Here is a 19,610-nt window from a genome sequence, read left to right on the forward strand (position 1 = left end):
TGTACTTTAGTGCCACCATCAGGACAAACAAATGTTGTCAAATAATTGTGTTAGCAACCTCAACTGTATTTTCTTTGTTGTGCTTATCAGCATATGTTATCATGCTAACAAACTAAACTTAGATGATGAACGTGGTAAATATTATGTGTTTGTATTCCCTTTTTTTTAATGAGCAGTAGGTCTACAGTATCGCTTCACAAATCCCAAGATCAAGTCAGTATGTTCGAATACATTTTTAATTTCATTTCATTGTCGTCCTGCATCTAATCCTGTTTTGCAAACAAGATGGATCGCAGCTGCATTATTGTTTGATGGCTCTTTGACAACATCAACATTTATTTGTTGTCTTGGATGGAAATTGTCCGTAATGGATATTAAAATGTTCAGTTTGTCGGATCATTTGATCTCTCAAGCTATGTTAGGCAATATTAAGCCCTGAAATTGGAGCATTACTCTTAAAGAGGCGTCCATTACTTTGACCTCCTCTTGCTAAGTTGGAAAAAACACGTAATTCCCGGTAAGCTAAAGTATCACTTAAACCTCACAAAACATGTGATGTTTGATAGACGATTTTATCCAAAGCACATTAACATTACATATATCTTTTACATCAGAGGGATTAAACCATCAACGCTGACGGTGTTAGTGCAATGTCACTAACACTCACAGATAACCCGGCACTAACATGATGTCACCGGCCCCGGCTCGTTGGAGTGCTTGTCCTAGTCTGGAGCGGCACAGTCAGTGAGTTAGACAGGCGCCGCGGCACTGAGTGCTCCCAGCTGGTAGACGGGAACACATGGCCAGACATATGGCAGAATGTGGAGCTCCAAGATTTGTTGATCCGGCAGCGATGCCTTCATGTTCTGACAAAACACGACGAGGTGGATGCTCCTCGTCGATTAGCGGCTCGCCAAATACTGTCAGAGAGTTATGGGACAAGGCCAACAGGCCGAGTACGCATGGGCACACACACACACACACACACACACACACACACACACACACACACACACACACACACACACACACACACACAAAACACACACACACACACACACACACACAAAACACACATAGTCATACTATAATAGGTGACAGTTTCTCTGACACAAAGTTATTCATAACTAGTTAAAAGGACGTTCATTCATTCCAGTTTTTATTCACTCAAGGTGCAAACTATACACACACTGTATGTTCATACTTCTATACCTCTTCTAAAGCCCACATTTCCGTAATTATTTCCCTTACCTATAACCCCTAAAAGTAACAATTACCACTACATACCCCCAATTCTAACATTAAAGGACTAATTTACAGAAAAATACATGTTTCATGCCTGAGGAACATTGAGATTGCTGCTTCTGAATGTTCTGCTACCATCGAAATGCAATTGAGAGCAATTAGATGTAATATGTGGTCCAATATGCATGAACAATTACCACCACTTTCATTTCCAGAATATTTGTTATGGTTACTCTGAAACAGCAAATCATCCTTGCTCTAAACTATATTAACTGGAGCTACCTTCTTAAAAAGTGGCTATATATTTTTTCATTTGTAGGAACTGACCCTTAAAATAATCTAATTATAACATTTACCCTAACACCATCTGTAAACCCTCAAACAGCCCTTTGAAGATGTCACGCCCAGCCAAAATGTCCTCACGTCCCAAAAATGTGCTTACTCCCAGGGTGTAAAAGTTAAATTGGTCCATGCAAAGATTAACGAACAGGAACATAATGTATGTGCACATTAACACACACACACACACACACACACACACACACACACACACACACACACACACACACACACACACACACATATAACCTCATAAACCCTCACACACTCACTCTCATAAACTCTCCCACACTCATACACACACCGTCATCCTATAGCTATAAGGTTGTCTCTCCTTTGATGTTGGGATTGAGTGACTATAATGAGGGGTCGAGTGGGAGCTTTAGCAGCTTATTGTCTACTTATAGCACACATCACAGACTATGAGGTCCGTCGTTGTTAGCCACGTTTCCTTGTCTGCCCTAATTATGTCACTTTGCGTGCGTACATGGGTGTGAGCTAATTGGGATAAATGTCCAGCTCTGTAGTTTCTCTGCTGCAGCGGTCATGTGTCAATCATCGACACCTTCTCCAGGTTTGTGTGTCAACAAATACCTTCTTAGAGGATAAGGCAATTTGTGCTTTTCAAAACATGCCAGTTGCAGTTGAGGCTCTGTCAGCACCGTCAAATAGAAGCTTACTCACCAGTTCTGAATAGCCCTTTCAAAGACACAGTTCACATACTGTAGAGAGGATTTCATTTGGAATTCAGAAGCGGTAGGATGGGCACTAAAGCTTAAATAAAAGGTTAAATATCTGCTGCCCCTAAAAACAAATAACTGATTGGTTAGCACTGATCTCAAATATCTCGACAAAACCTTTTCATAACAATAAAAAACACCCTTGACCCACATTTTTACAAATGGCCAACTCGCTAAATTCTAGTTCTATTGTATGTATTTTCCTCTGGTGTTGTGATTTTGACCAGAATTAATCATTTCTTTGGATTTAAACTTCACTTGGGTAAAGCCATGTATTTGTGCCTGAAGTGGTTAACATTTCAATATCTCCAGAAATATCCATATCTGAGGAATCTCTGCATTTTCTTTATGAGTCATCCAAAATGAATCAATCTGACTGCTTGCGTGGCATGTGAGTCATTTATGTCTTAATTGATGCCTAATTGTATGCATTAGCTGTGCACTGGTTTGTCACATACAGTTTTGCTTTTGAAGTTAAATCAGACAAATGAGATGTTCAAATATGGAATCATTTTCTGCATCTATTTGAAATGGTGATTACTGTCTGATAATTATGCTAAAAACATTCCACCGTTTATTTACATTAGCTGCGTTTGTAAAAAATAAAAACAAGCAATGTCATTACCACTATTTCTCCTTAGTTTATTCTAACAGCTCTGCAGTAAGACTTATTTGAACGGTTCTGAAGAAAATGTGAAGGAGATACAGCACACAACGATCAAACATGTTGTAAAAGAAGTAGCCTGTAGTTCTTAACACTTTGTTGAGATGCCCACCGTAGCCTTTACATGATGTGTGTCTGTGAAAAGGTGCATGTAGCCAGACAGAGCTCCTTTGTTTTCATGTCTGGGGTCTTCCACAGCGTGCGCACTGAGGTAGCAGTTTGACACAGCCAGGAGATTGCATTACACATAACATCTCTGGGCTTTTAAAAAGAGAAAACCGCTAATCAGAAACAGCTTTAAAGGGGCCGTTTAGTGTATGCTTGGACACAAAAAGATGTTTTCAAGGCTTTGAATACTTTCTGGTCAAGATATGCCTATGAGCTTCACATATGCAGTTCCCAGACGTTTTGATGATATTGATGTTTACCATTTGGGTCATCTATTGATATATGCAAAAGTGTGGGAGTTATTTTGTTGATCAGCAAGTGTCGTTTATTACTGCCCACAAAGGGGATAGTTTATTGAATTAAAGGTTGTTAAACTTATATCTTTATATATATATAGAAATTGACTGAGGATCTTCTTGTAACCCATACAGAGTTTAAATCACTCACTTAGGCTGGTTTCTAGTTGCTTGTTGACTACTGAGTTGGTTATTAAAACAACTAAGCCAATTAGAGCTTTCTTTTGAGAATGGCGACGGCTTTTTTGTGTTGTTGTAATTACACATACAGAAATGATAACTCGTCAGCATCAATCTTTTCCCTACAAAAACGCAATGCACCATAAATAGTTATTGCAAAAATAAACCCTTCCTCCCAAACGCCCTACTTCAAAAGGATATCAGGCTGAATAAAAAGTTCAGAGGACAATTCAGTCTCATGAGGCTATCAAACACATGCATCCAGATAATGCTGACTGCAGTGTATATTTTTGCAGTACTAGCTGCATGAGAATAATCACAGACTAACCAAAATGGCTGCCTTTAACCACGCCCACACATATTCTAAGGACAATTACCGTTCCCCCATTTAGATTCATATCAGGCCTGACCTGTTTGAGCGATTGTACAGACTTGTTCCTCCGTGTACATTTCTGTGTTTTGGCTGGCTTATCTTCACCCTATAATCAGTCTGTGGAAGCATGTCCATGTGTATATGTGTGCATATGATACATTAGTGAAAATTAGAGACAGGAAAGGGTTGATTCAAAGAAATAGCTGGTTAGGAAAGAAAAAACAAGACACCCAAAATTACTCTCCCTCTTCCTCTCTTATGTTCTACTTGTTGCATTTTGCACCGAGAGAAAACTCAGGGGCCTCTGGTCTGGAGATGCAGCAGGTTTCCGCCTGTTTGTGCGTCTGTTTTTTCTGTTTCCAGGTGTCGTGCTGAGCCGTGAGTCTCTATCGATTTGACCGGCTGCATGAGAACAGTGGCTGATGATCGAGATTAGAATAGAAACCTCACCGATTGGATAAAGGCGCTCTCCTTGTGTTTCTTTTCCTGTCGTGTTTACTTTTGTTTAACTCCCTTCTTTGGTTTTTCACCAACGTTCATCCACCCAACTCTTTTCACCCGGAAATGTAAGGCTCTCTCTATCTACATAACTTTATATATATAATTCTTACATCCTTTGTTAAGTTTAATTCACTTCAGCTAAGTTGAATGCATCTTTATTGGCATTATGTTTTGATCAAAAAGCTTCTAAAGCATACATGTACAAAACATAATACACAGCTAATCAACTTGAATAACTACAATGTAAAAAAGACAATTTTCTTTATGAGAATATAAGTGAATTGGCTTTGTTAATTCTGAGTTAACGTATTTTGAATGTATTCAATCATTCTTAATTTTTTATTTCATTGCAATTCTGCTGCACTGCTTGAAACCACATTTATAAAAAAGAAGAATTATTCCTTAAATGGATAGTAATAATTGCTAACAGCTGCTAGCTGTGGCTTAATATTTAGCATACCGACAAATTGCTATGAGTGTCCAGCGATTCTAAATAATAAAAAGAAAAAAGAAATGATTATGTTTTGTCATAGAGCCATTCATATTAATCCATATGTTATTTGACCTATAGGACAAATGTATGTGCCCACGCATCGCCCCCTCTCTCCCCCGTCTCCCTCGCTCTCTGAGGCAGAGACACCATAGTACACCCTGACACCGCACACCCAATGTGGGCGATGCTGATGTGAAAAGGCACCGTTACTTAACAGTGACTCACAGTGCACCATTATACCCCCACCATCACAACGGCAACACTCTCCTCACTTCCCAACACCCCCCCCCCCCCTCTATACTTTAGTGAATGTGTTTCTCTTTCCATCCTCTATCCGTTGCATCCCTGCAAGAAAAGTTAGGGGGACATTTTAAGACAAAGGCTGAAAAATGAAAATTGAGGGTCTGAAAACGCCAACACACATCTCACTCCTCTTTGAGGCCGTACGTAGCCGCTGGCAAGGTCGCGAGAATGAAGTAGAGATACATATTGTACGGTGTCTATTTAAATTTCAAGAGAGCGTACGATTTCAGCAGCATGGACTCAGGCTGAAAACTCTTTCCTGCTCTAAACCAGCACTGTGGGCACAAATATCTGAAAACAATGCTGGAGGGACATCAGAGGAATATCGCCACAACATACACGCCCATGCTAGTAGGGATGCTAAGTTACAGTTGTGTGCAGGGATCGGTTCTTTATGTAGGTCAGTCCATGTCAGCCAATAAGTCCAATTACCATCACACTCTGAAATTGACCATGCAATGACCTCTGCTCTGCTTTCATGGAGCTGAATGGATGGAAATCAGAGTAAGGATGTTACTGTAAGGGGAAAAAAAGGATTTATTGAGAATCAAGAGATATATGTGAGAAAACAGCAATGTGAGGCATTCAATGTTTTGTGAAATATTCCCGTGTTTCTAGAATATGAACAGACTCATGTTCCCTATCTGTTGATGGCTGAGGTTTTAATGAACATCAAAAAGAGCCTCTGTCCCACTCTTTTGTGGTATTTCCTACTCATATCAAACCTCGCAAAAAAGCAGCTCTCCCCCCAAAAAACAGCAACTTATCAGCAGCGAGAGTGCACTCAATGATTCATACACTCTTTTAGGAGAACTTGAAACCTCTATTTCTGTCCCAGCCTCTCTGTATTTGCTGCACAGCGGAGCAGATGGATTTAGTGGGACAAAGTAGTTTGATATTTCTATTGGTTTTCTGCATGTATTTTCACTCCCTCTTTCCCTCTCTCCCAGTGATCTTTCTCATCATATGGAGACCAAGGTCATGGCTGATTGAAATATAATAGAAGTGTAGACATCTGGCCTAATACTGTGGGAAGTTAAATCTATTTTAATGGCCCCTGCCGCAGTGGATTCTCTCTGATGCACTCTTGCGCTTCACTGACAGTAAATCACAATGTTCTCTTATTACCCTGACTGGAATGAGGGCATAGAGAAAGAACAATGAGGGATCCACATCATTTGTTTTCACCCCTCCCTTGCTTTTTCCTCTCCTCTCCGCTCCTCCTTTCCTCCCCTCTCCACTCCGTTTGCGACTCATAAAGCAAGAGGCTTAAAGAGAGTGACATCATGAAAATAAAAATAAAGGGGATTATAGGCGAGCTATTGTGCCATATGTGATTACTGGGGCTTCCATGTTCCCTGGGGGGGGGGTGAGTGACTACGAGACAACATATTTTATTTATTTATATGATTCTCTTTAATGAATAAGAATATGAAATGTGTCTCAGAATATAGTATTGCCCCCTAAAAAAAGAAAACATAGCCTTTGGTCCAAACATTAAAGATTTCAGTTTCTCTCTGTTCCGGTAAAAAAAAGATCAGAAATATTCTTGAACCCTTCGTCTCTGATCTGTTAACTGTGTGGTTTTTAAAAAATATATTAAATCGACATAAATGTGCAGCATCTGACCCTTTTCACACCTTTTAGAAATACTTACTTTGCAGCAGTGTTTTTAGAGTTCAGGTGAAAAACCAGCACAGGTCCACCCACATCTGCAATGGAGAGTCAGGTCTTTTTTACCCACCTAAATGAGATCCATTTTGATGTGACATTTGAGAGAATTACAAGTGCACAGGGGGGCATAGAAGAGGTTAGCTCACTGCTTTGCCATTTGTCCGAGCACAACCACAGCCTACCTTTAGTAACAGACGCTGAAAATGACCCTGAGCTACTATCGTGGTTAAACCCTCCCCCCCCCCCCGCCTGCCTTACACACTTCACTTATCCCAGTTCTGTCTTGCTGTCAGTCAGTCAGGTGGGTCTGCTTTCCCATTCTCCTCCTATTGTACCATTCTGTCTGCTTCCGCTGATACATCACCCAAATGGGGTTTCTTGTCGTTTCAAAGCCAGGTCAGATAGCCTTTTGTGGACCCTGCAGTCCGTCGCTGTAATGGTCACTTCTGCAGCAATGTTCAACACGCGCCGATGATGAGTTTGATATCTGCCCTTTTCTAGGCTTTGCAAGGTTGATCTTTGAAGGTGGATTTTGAAATACTGTAGGATGTTTAAAAGATTTACTGTGGCCATCCGTCTATCTGCAATACACCGTGTGGACGTGAATACCTTTATGTATGCATGGCCAGCTGTTGTTTGTCGCCAAAATCATGCTGCTCTGTCATTTTTGTGCACAAAGTAGCATATGGCTGGATGACTTTCTATAGGACACTGTCTACTCTTTCAAAGTTCTAAGGTTTATGACGCAAAAAGAGTTTCCTGATTCTAGTTATTTTCTAAACCATATCAGTGTTTCAATTCACGCTTTGAGTGTCACTGAAGCTGTAATAACTAAGTCCATCAAAGACAGATAGCTCTTGTCTTTGGACAATTCCCCCCCCCCCCCCCCCCCCTATCAGCCTTGACAGGCTCTCCGGTGTAGTGTGCAACATTTTCATTCTGCTACTGTTGACGAACACATCATAGTTCCCAGGTGAGATGTCTTCCTCTAAACACCTCATAGGCCACAGATGACTCCATCACCGAGCTAATGACTGCATCTCATCCTCCACATGCGTCTAGAAAACTGAGCAAATTCATTTGTTTCCACTTAAGATAACTTAATTACTTAAGATATCTCAACAAGGTGGAGCTTTTTGCTCGAAGAATTGTCATCCTACAAGCGTACATGTCAAGGTGAAATCCCAAGTTGCTTAGCGTTGCCTTTCTAAAGATTACTACAGCATGTACCACAATATTTGTGAATATAACATACTGTGAAGATGTTCACATAAGGGCTGGGCAATGATTAAATATAATAATTTAACGTCTTTCAATGTTATAATATTGTGAAGAAATCAGTGATTAAGATATTGTAATCACAATTCAATTATCCATCCATCTTCTCCCGCTTATCCGTGGTCGGGTCGCGGGGGTAGCAGTTCCAGCAGAGAGCCCCAAACTTTCTTTTCCCTGGCGACATCAACCAGCTCTGACTGGGGGATCCCAAGGCGCTCCCAGGCCAGCGAAGAGATATAATCCCTCCACCTGGTCCTAGGTCTACCCCTTGGTCTCTTCCCAGCTGGACGTGCCTGGAACACCTCCCTAGGGAGGCGCCCAGGTGGCATCCTAACTAGGTGCCCGAACCACCTCAACTGGCTCCTTTCGACGCGAAGGAGGACAATTCAATTATCTAAATTGATAATAAAGCACATATTGAAATGTATTCAAGCTAAATTCAATAACATTGTACTGAGTGTCATTATTGTTATTGAGCTTGGGACAGCTCAGTGGTTTATTAGTTTAACGCAAATAGGTTTTATCTTAAGCTAAAAAAACAATGAGTATAGTAGAAAAAAGTATGGAGCTTATTCGTAAAACCAATTTTTTATTAATATTTCTGGATTAAATGATCTTACATGAGAAGTCATATATGTTTTGTCAGTCTGGATCTTACAAAGATACAAAACTCAACACTGTTCCCTTTGGGTGAATCATTTTCCACCTTTTCTTTTCAAAGAACCAGGGTCTGCTTTATGTACGGTGATTGTCAATATGCCTGGAAGCAACATCTCACATCTATAAACTACGTTACAGCAATATGGTGTTTTGATGTTGAATCATAACTGAAGCTTGGTGCTTTATCGTGTTGATGATACAGAAAGAGAATAAGGGAAGAATTGATTTGTAGATTCTTCAAAGTAACATCCTTGTCCAGGAAAATGACAGATTTGCTTAAATTTCACCTCTGGAGGGGAGATGGGGTGAGGTGAAGGTTACAGAGATGGCTGAATCAACATTTGGTGTTTCTTTCTGACCCCTTTCTCTTTTATCCACTCTCTGTCCTGAAAGACAGTATATTTATGAATTATTTATATATGTTTGAAAATATTAAACTTGTGATGTCCTTGTCCCGTGTCTTATCTTCAAGGGCATCATAAGAAGCTGTAAAGAAAATACAAATTCACCAAAGGGATGGAAGGCACGGTCGTAAAATAGCCTCTGACAGCATTTAGATATTGGTACATAAAGTCAACGTGGTAAATTACTCATTCTTGCCAAACAAGCTTCTCCATCTCTTTGATTTCCTCGTTATAGCGATTAAAATGGGTTTAACCCCAGTCGAGCTCCCTATCTATAGTTCCTGCTCGTTTTGTATTGCGTCCGTTTATAGTGAAACAGCACCGTTTCTGTACGTGCACATGTCAATGAGCTGTAGGCAGTTTAACCGAAGACTGATGTTCCCTTCTCAGATTATTCCATTTTAAGAAAAATTAAAAATTACATTTCTGGAAGAAGCTGTTTCATTAGTCATTTCTTTAAATGCTCAAAATCCTGACGAAGACCCATAATGTTAATGTGAATTACAAAATGTAATCTAACTATGAAAACGATCGTCTCTTAATCTTTACCAAGTGGTCTAAACCTAACCTGGTGCAGGAATATGACACGTGATGACGATTAATCTGCTGTCAATTCATAATTGTCTGACATGAAAAAAGGATACAACTCCAAAATGATGTCTTCAAGTATTTCGTTTTTTTTTTAAAACACAAAGATATCCAGTTGGTTGTTAAAAATATGAAGGGCAGCAAATGCTCACATTTAAAAAGCTGTGACAAGATGCACAAACCAGTGAGATGTGTTTATATGTGTTTATTAAATTAAACCTAGGGCATTTGCTTGTTAACAATAGTAGCAAATGACAACAAGAATAAATGTGAGACAACGAAAACACATTTGCAAAACCTTTGTCGTGGGAGAAGGAACTGTCAGTGATAATATTTCTGAGCAAGCACCTCGAGTGAGTGTTATGGGAAGAGAACACAGCACATCACCCCCTGATAGTAAACATACTCCCTTTTATAATATTATTTTCTCCCTAATGATAGTGCACATTATGAGACTTTTATCCTATCTTCAAGCACCAGTTCTGCTTGTGAGGACATTGTAGCCGTTCCTCGACGTTTCTCGCCATTTGTTTGCTAAAAGTATTTGTTTTCAAGATGAATTGCTGCACTGGCAGGCGAGATGACAGCCTACACGAAGATGATATTGAATTGATTTCTGAAATGTTGCAGAACGGACTAGTTGATGTGTACCACGAGACATGAATAATAAAAATTCTATTAAAAAGCTCTTCAATGGCTGACACTGGAATATTATTTGTGATGATTAATTTTCTTCAGTCATTATAAAGGGGAGTTGGCATCAGATTGCCTCTGACAAAATTGCTTTTCATTCCCTGGTGAATACCCACAGTATGCTTTTTGAGAGCACAAACCATATTTCTCTGCGTAATATTATGTCAAGATAGGCCCAGGAAAAGACAAGCACGGGCTCCGCTCATGTATCACCCTATTAGTACCATACAGATCTGTGCTGTGTTACCCCGATGGGTGTATTCTTGACAAACCGGACACATTTAATAATGAGAAATGTGAGATTTGTTTAGTCCAGTTTTTCTGTTTCTAACAATATGATTGGCATTATAATTATGAGATTATAAAATAGCCACCTACTGAGTGTCAATGGTGTTTTGCCACATAATTAATTTGATTAACTGTAATTTAAAGGCGCGCACGCAGACAGTTTGTAGCTTTAAAGCTGTCAAGATTTTCAGAGGCAAATTATTCCATACGGCAGCTGTTGTTGTCTAACTCTAATTAATTTGCTGTGTATGTTTGTGTTGAATTCATTCTTTACACTTTTGTAAGCGCAACAATTTGCATTTCTAATTATTTTTATTTCCAGCAAAACAGCCTGAATTGACTGCTGCAGTTCAGTGTCTGCTGCAAACACAAATGTGAACAACACAGTGCAACAGGTGCATTTAAAAGCCAATTATGAAGCTTTTTAATTACTCTGGAACATCCTTTGTTGGCAGTTGTAACTGCATTGTAACTGAAGCTAAGTTTAAAATGTTGTACGACTATAAAGTCATCTGGTTTGGCATGTTTTTCTTAGAGATTCAAACCAGCCTCCTTTTTTATTTATGCTATAACTAAATGTGTCATGTAGAATCACCTCTGTGTGCTTCCTCCCATGTTCTAAAGATATGCAAATTGCTGCATGGGTTACAGACTCTAATTTGCCCATACAGATGAAAGTCAATCCGTGACCTGTCGTGGCATTTTCCTTTTGTTTTATTAATATATGTTGGGAACAAATCATCGTCTTGCAACCCTGAAAATGACGTCAAAAAGAAGTAAATTAGTAAAGGTTGCTGTGATTGCAGTTCTTAAAAAATATTTTCTTTGCCATTCCAGAGCTACTCCAGTCAAGGCCGAGGCAGTGGCGGAGGTGCTGGGGATGAAGACTACGAGATCCCCCCCATCACACCCCCCAACCATGCCGACCCCTCTCTGCTGCACCTCATGGAGCACGAGTCCGGCTACCCCTTCCACTCCATGCCTCACAACGGCCTGCTCAACACCTACTCCTACCCCGAGCTGCCCGCCCTCATGATGTCCAACATGCTGGGTCAGGACACCCACCTCCTCTCGGGGCCTATGCACTCGGTGAGTACATCTTTTTTTTTCTTTTCTGTCAGTCTCCTTTTAGCTACAGCCTTTTGTGATCGTGCAAGTCAAGCGCTGTGGTGGGCTATTAGTCTCCGTGGTCAGGGGGCTGGGAGTCAGCCAGCAAGTCAGCGCATAGAACATTTCCTCTGCAGGTTTCACATGTCGGAGTCATAGAAAAGTTCAGTCTATTCAAAATGTTTCCAAAAAATTATTGATCCTATGATACTCCATTGAAACTTGTGTAAACAGCCGCGCAGCAACGAAACAGCCACCAGTCATTATTTCCCGAGCCGCTCTCAATATTCTCCATTTATTTTTTTCATAATAGCAAAGCGGTTTTCCATTAGAGTGATAATTAGCCCGGTTAGCGGCCAAGGAAGCTTAGACAGTGCAGCCTGAGCAAGGGCGGTCTTTACATGCAACATGAATACATGCAGAGCGCTGCTGCCTCCTTAACACCCAAACCTTCACAGCACGGCTCCTTTAATATCTATTCAGCTACAAATCTCACAGATTTTCATTGCGTCAAAGTGAGTCAAAAAAGGGAGCGAGAAACACCGCGCTGCACATTTTCATTCGTTCTGATCGGCAAAGCAAAAAAAAGTACTGGGAGTGATGGGGGGGTGCAGGTTTTGAACAGAACATCTTCACAAAAAGAGGGGGATATCCCTTGTCAGCTGATTTTTCTTTTCAAAAGGATACTGAGGACCCACACTCCCCCCTCCAGTAAAGGGACTTTTTCTTGTGTTAAACATGCTTCAGACTGAACATGTAAACACCGCTGGCGAACACATTCAAATGCTTTAATCATAGGATCGAACCAGATGAATTATAGATGGCCTGTGTGGTGAATTATTCAACGTTATATACTTTCATCTGACATAAATATTACTTTTTCTCTCTGCCCTCCATCATGAATATTTATGCCTTAATGTGAGCATCCGTGGCATTTATCCTCCGCTAATCAGGTCTTATGTGATTTTCAAAATCAAACTGCGTAAGTTGCAAGCTCCATTTTTTTCCGTGGGTGGTAGCTAAGGCCTCAATTAAAGCCAGTCTTCAGGATTAGGTCACAATCCATTGGATACTGCTGCTGAATATATGTTACAGGAGAAAGATGTTGTTGACTGGAACATTTTTAGTCAATCTGCTTTTTAGTGCTGATAGCTGGTTTGAAGAAACCTCTACAATAATAATAATAATACCTTACATTTATTATAGCGCTTTTCCAGATGCTCAAAGCGCTTTTACAAATACACATTACACATATCATACATGCAATGGTCATGTACAATCATTTGGATGAGTTGATTTTAAAAGAAAGCAACATATACACTGGATTATTGTATGCACTCTGTATAAAGTTCATTTAATGTGATGTCAGTGCACCAGTATTTGTAACAAAGCAGCCCTTTCTGGCCAATAGTCATAGAAGGAAACGGAGAGGGAGTGCCTGCTTCTTAAACAGCTTTTGTTTCACCTTTGCAATTATTTATTTTGAAATAGCCCTTCAGGGTAATGTTCCATTTTCTTATTTCACACCCCCTTTTCTCATAAATGAACCGTCATTGCAATAAATCACGGCACAAACAGAGACTTGCACACACTGTGAAAGGTCCAGAGATTTATGTAACACATTCATGTTTCCCACTTCCACATTTTAGTACTACTCTAGCAGAGCCTGGCTAATAATAGCCGCTATTAATATTTCTTGTTGCCTAGCAACCCCAGCAAGTAATAGCTTACTCTGGAAAAATAGATGACCGATAAGGAAGAAGGAGGGGGTTGGTGGGGCTTGGAGTGGGGGGATTCAATTCATTTATTATCTCCTGGGACAAGAGGAGCTTATTTCTGAGGCTGCGGAATAGGAAAGTAGGCTGTATATTGAGAAATATTTTAAAGCAATTGGAGATGACGTTATTTTCATTTTGGTTCCATTAGGGATGTTTCATTTGATGCTTCCCCAACAAAGTCAATTAACCACAATTTCATACTGATAAAAGTATAATAAGGAAGATTGAATGTATAATTGCTGACTGCTTAAACAATAAAAGGGAGGATGGAAATAGGCTCTCAGTGTAACCAGGGTCAGCAATTAACAGAAAGCCTTTACCTTTGTTGTATTGTATTAACAAAAACCTTTCAGCAAACCCACACAATTGGAGGAGATGGAAAACCAAAACCCTGATCATTTGACAGTCTTCTTTTACCGTTGCTGAAGGAGCAAATATAAAGTCAACAGTGTTACCTTAAGGATACACTCCTCTTCAATAAAAGCTCTCCTTCAGAGCACATATAAACCTCCTACAAGCACAAGCTCAGCTGGAGCAACAGATACGCTTCATCTCAAGGGATGCTGTTGCTGGTTTTTGTACAACATTTAGCCCGAGGCTAAAGCTCTGTAAACTTCTCCCTGCTTTGGGATTTTCTTTTTCAGCGCACATTGATTCTACAGCAAACACAGTTAAATCATTACAGTAGTGAGAGCAGCAGATTGACCATCATCTTCATGCTGCATACTGTACGCGTATGATTTTGCATTAGTTTGTCTTGACAGCTTAAGAGTCTGGAATTTCTGCTCATTCAGAGCTTGCTTTATAATAATCTGATTATTTCTGCCATGCATATGTCTCTGCAAGAGCCCTGTTTTTTTCCAGATAAATGTATTCTGTCTGACAACCTCCTCTTTTCCATCTAATAATGAGTCCACAAGCAGCAGAAATAGTATCTGGTGTATCAAAAAGATGTGTAACGGAAGATAAAACGGGTGTCAAATACATAGATTGAGTGTTAAGCAAATTTCAGAGCTTGAATGTTTGATGAAAATGGAGGTTTGAGTTTTTTATTTTCATTTTCAATTGAAAGCACTTTGTTCAGGTGTAGGGTTTGATCCTTTCTGCTGCACGGGTGTGTTGTCTTAACTGACAGTTTTTTACCTTTTCTCAGACTTGAAATTGCACCATTTACAAGACTCCGACAAGCAAAAGGATCAACATCAGCGTTATATAAGAGAGAGCTGTCAATCATAAATGTTTACATTCTCTGAACCCCTCCCCACAACGCTGACCTATACTCTGTCAGCTCAAGGAAGAAAGGGCCACGTCTTGAATGACTGGACCGCGAAATGTAACACGCCTTCGTGCGAACGCTCATCGCGGAGGAGAACATCCCTATCTCACCCGTAGCTGTCAGCGTTCCTGCCACCCCGACGCTCAGGGAAGAGGTGGCACCCAGGGGTCTCATGTTCAACAAGCCCCCGGATGGTTCAGGTCTGACTGAGGTTTTAGCCTGGGGGAGTCGGAGGGACACTCACCATAAGATGGTAATGAGGGGTCGTGGAGGAGTTTGCAGAATGGCCCCAACATGGAGCTTTGAGGGGCGCCAGCACGTTTAAATATTGAAACAGAGCAGTAAACCCAGTCTCATTACCGGTGTAATGAGGCTGTTTCGGGAGGAGGAAAGCCCCTGCTGTCAAAAAAGCAGCTGCCAGTTGTACAAGTTTATGTCACACACTCAGTCAGATGACTCCTGGTGGGGAGTTTTCAGTTTTGTTAAACATGTGGTTAGAGATTAATATGTTTTGGCAAGATGTGTGACAATCTATCAGCAGTCAATTTTTAACGTTCTTTTCTGGCCACATGATGGAAATATGTGTAATAATCACTCTCTTTTAACGCTGAATCAGATTCAATCATCCCCGGAAAAATATGTGGGTGTTTGGTTGCTATATGTGTTACTTTCCTTGGTAAGTGCTAACTTCAAATTACTGTTGGGGATGAGTTTGTACGATACGTGCGGTTTGTCAGAGTAGTTTTCCTGAAAACTATACTGCCGCTGTCAAATTCTTCAAACAATACATTTTCAGGATGTAAAACAAAACAAAAATAGATTGAAATGCAGATGTCTTGGTTGTATAGCACATATTTATTAAGTGGAACTCCAACTTTAGAAAACAAAACTGACCTCAAAACAGCCTATAAATAAGTCACAACGTAGAAATACTGAGTATATTATTAAGCGCAATCGTGCCCATTACAGTGTGCTTGCACTGTGTATGTGTTTGCCTTCATTTCCAGGATTAGTCTTCAGTCACTGATTGCTACAAGGTTATGTGAGCTTGACTTCATTTAATCTGCGAAAGGAAATTCATTTTGCATCACTTGGCATTTAGGACATAGACAGCGGGGGGAAAGGCCATAACCATTTTAATGCAACAACACAAAAACGATATTGACAGCTGTGTTTATCGACAGCGCAGGGATAGTTAGATAGAGGCCAATTCAAGCTATTAAAAAGATCAGAGTAAGCCTATCAACATTGTACACAAACCCGTGAAACAGGTAATATTCAGACACAAATATTGACATGAAAATGCAGTGAAAGCAAACGGGTGAAAAATAAAAAGTGATCACAGTTAAATCAAGTGACCTACTATCCTACTATCTAATCAGAAGAACTGCCTTAAAATAAACTTTATCTAAAAGAAAGAAATGTCACTGAAAATTGCAGTTTGACTTGACTTCACATGCTCACTGCAGCTGGATTACTTGTTTTTTAAATTGAAACAGCAATCTTTTTTTCCACTGTAGGTTTTAGACATATCTCATATGACCCGCTTGCTCTGCTGCCTTTCACTGGGATAGATATGACATCTTGGTGACGTTCCCAGATAAATCACTTTTTGTAACAGTAGAAAATGTTTTCTGTTGTGGCTTTTCATTCCACAAAAAGACAGATGCCCTTCAGTGCGACACTCCACAACAGGGGTGAACAATGTGTCTTGTAGTCGTCAAGAGAAATGACAGCAAGATAATTGGTAGGGCACTCCCGTTTCATTTAAACCGAAACAAATAGGCTTCCACAGAGAATTGTGCCTTAAAAAAGTAACGCTTTGTTTTGTGCAGCTTATTATGCGGGCTCCGGAGTGAAGTAATGAAGAGGAGTATTAACAGATTGAGCATTAAAAACAAATGCACATTCATTGCCGTTCATGAATATTCATGCCGCTAATTCAAATAACCTTAGGCGACTGTTACGACTAATGAATATTTAAAACAGCTCGGTCACAGAGATTTGAACATTGCATTACTGCTGACTTTTTCAGATCATCTTGTACAAGGGTAAACAATTAAGAAAGGCAAAAACAGATTTTAGTGGTGATCAAAATACATCTGGAAAACAATATCTCATGTTGTCACATTAGTTGCGGGACATTGACGCTCTAGAGGAAACCATAACGACATGCAAGAGGACAACGATGGGGGAAGAGTCGCCCATAATCATAACTATTATTTGATTAATCAATTAGTAAGTTCACTGAATATTAATCAACAATTATTTAGAAAATCTAAATAAGTTATAAAGCTAAAATACAAAATAATTGGTTCAGCTTCAGAATTGTAAGAATATGCTGCTTTATCTCAGCTTGTTATGATTTTGAATGAATAACCTTTAAGATTTAACAGATGGGTAACTTTCAGAAATGCATTTGTCACTTTTTTATTTTTTGTATGCGACAATTTAAAAAACGTAATAAAAAATAAAAAGATCTCAAGTTGGAGACCTAATCAAATGTTACGTCAGGAAGGTTTGAACAGTCGGAAAGGAAATGCAGCTAAAGAACGGCACAGACTGCTACTCGCCCTCCGAGGGATCTGGGGGGCGACGAGACATGTTTACATTTAGCACGCTGGTTTTAAAACAGCCCGACACGCCCGCTGCGAGAAGGAGAATCCCGTATTGCCCACTTAAAAGGAGGCCTCGGCTGCTTCCTTTGAGGGATCAGCGTGGTGACTCGTCCTCCTCGCCACCACGCAACGCTAATTAGGCCCACCACAAAGCCAGCCTGTGGGGATAATGTCCCATTATTAGAGTCATTTGTTTCAATTAACCGCTCTGTGATTCTACAATAGCACGCTGCAGCCCAGTGCAAAGAAACCATTACTCTCGCCCAAGGAACTACTGAGGTTTAGGACAAGAGTGTTTGTAAGACGGTTACGGATACCTGCTCCTGCCGGCGGTGGTGCTGCCTAACTCCGTCACACCGTTGTCACACCGTTGTCACACCGTTGTTTCAGCACGGAATGGAGCAAAAAAGTGCCTGTTAATTTGTTTTAAACAGCTCTAAGAGAATGGTTTGGGGATTTGTGTTGAGTGTAATTCACTTTAGAACTGGATAACACATTTCCCTTAAGCTATAGGCTGTTCCCTTTAACATACTGAGACCACCATGAGACCACCATTGTGGTGTGCTGAATTACTATTCTGCTACTGTATACTTACTCTATACTGCATCCCTAGTCATTTTTAGACCGCAGTGAGGGAACATCCGGCGCTTTCTGAATTCCTTCTCCTTTTTTCTCTTCATGCATTTCTCTTGTAACTCTAAAATGCGTGTGAAAGATGTGAGGAGTTTTACTCATTTATTTTCCTCACATCAGTGGATAAAGACAACACATTGCCTTGACAACATTCCCCCCCCCTCCTCTATCCGAGACTTGGGAAACAACAATTATTCTCGAGCCTTTGTGTCCGCCAACAAGCGCCCCTTGATAATAGCAGTTTGTACTGTCTGTGCACTAGCATACTGCTTTCTGTTGGTCACAGCTGGAGGCTGAGTGAGCCGACTGGTTGCAGGTTGCATAAGGCACGACTACCAGAGAGAATATGACTGTGATTTGTTGCCTGATGTAAGAGGAATAACATCAGGAAAACGCTTTTGTATAAATGGCTTTGATGTCAGTTCTTCTTCAAGCAGCAAAAAAACATTGTGTCGACAAAAATGTACTTATATTTCAAAAACATCACTCTTCCCTGATCATTTGCATATTGTTGTTAGCAGCTGCGGGCTTCTTTGTAAACCACCCTAATGTTTTTGGACACTGAACAGCAGTGGTACAAAGAGGAGTATCATCTCTAAATGCTCCTGAATACAATATTTTAGAACACTTTTAGGTCCTTTCAATACTAGATAATGGAAACTTCGATTGTTACCAAGAGGTTGCTGCTCTGTGATGCCTCTGTTGCCAGGCTCTCTCATTGGCTTTCTCCCCCCGCTGCACAGATGTTTACAAAGAGACATCACCAGCTCACATTAAAGGGTTCAAGTTGTCCCCTCGGGCTGTTGCTATGGAAATAACCCTGCTATTGGTCGCTCATTCATGTTTGATTAATTGTTTTTCCCTTTCTGTGCTGTTGCCTCTACAAAGACCTCATCACGGGAACATTTCATCTTGAAAACAAACAATAGAAAAAGATGAATATGTCCACATCTATTTTATTTAGACACTGAGATATTCTCTCCTCCTGCTCTGTGGACATTTTGTGAAAAATATGTGGTGATAAAAGCCTTAGAAATTATATAAGTGTTTTATTAATGTTAATAAAGCATTGCCTGTGAAGCCATACAATCATAAATCCTTTTTTATTTAGTTTCCCAGACCTACCTGGATTGAAGATAAGCATTTTGCCTTTCCCCCCTCTTAAATTGCACAGTGCAGTGCTGAGCTACAGCAACCCACTGGGGCCAATTAGGATGCCAGCAGAGCCAGGAAGTGCATAGCAGATGCTTTTGCCACTATTTATTAAAATCCAATCTGCGGGGGCCCCTCCAACAGCTCGTTAAACTACCG

The 19,610-nt window shown here is 40.3% G+C and overlaps 1 protein-coding gene across 4 annotated transcripts in view; it reads left to right on the plus strand.

Annotated features, from left to right (window-relative positions):
- LOC117450026 (TOX high mobility group box family member 2-like) overlaps positions 1-19,610 on the plus strand; it is a 73,731-nt gene that overhangs the window by 39,101 nt on the left and 15,020 nt on the right. For all 4 annotated transcript variants that reach the window (XM_034087994.2, XM_034087995.2, XM_034087997.2 and 1 more), the window contains one exon: positions 11,725-11,976. In XM_034087994.2, coding sequence (XP_033943885.1) covers positions 11,725-11,976 — 252 coding nt within the window. The remainder of the gene's footprint in view (positions 1-11,724; positions 11,977-19,610) is intronic.

Source organism: Pseudochaenichthys georgianus, chromosome 7, assembly GCF_902827115.2.
Source record: "Pseudochaenichthys georgianus chromosome 7, fPseGeo1.2, whole genome shotgun sequence".
Lineage (NCBI taxonomy): Eukaryota > Metazoa > Chordata > Actinopteri > Perciformes > Channichthyidae > Pseudochaenichthys > Pseudochaenichthys georgianus.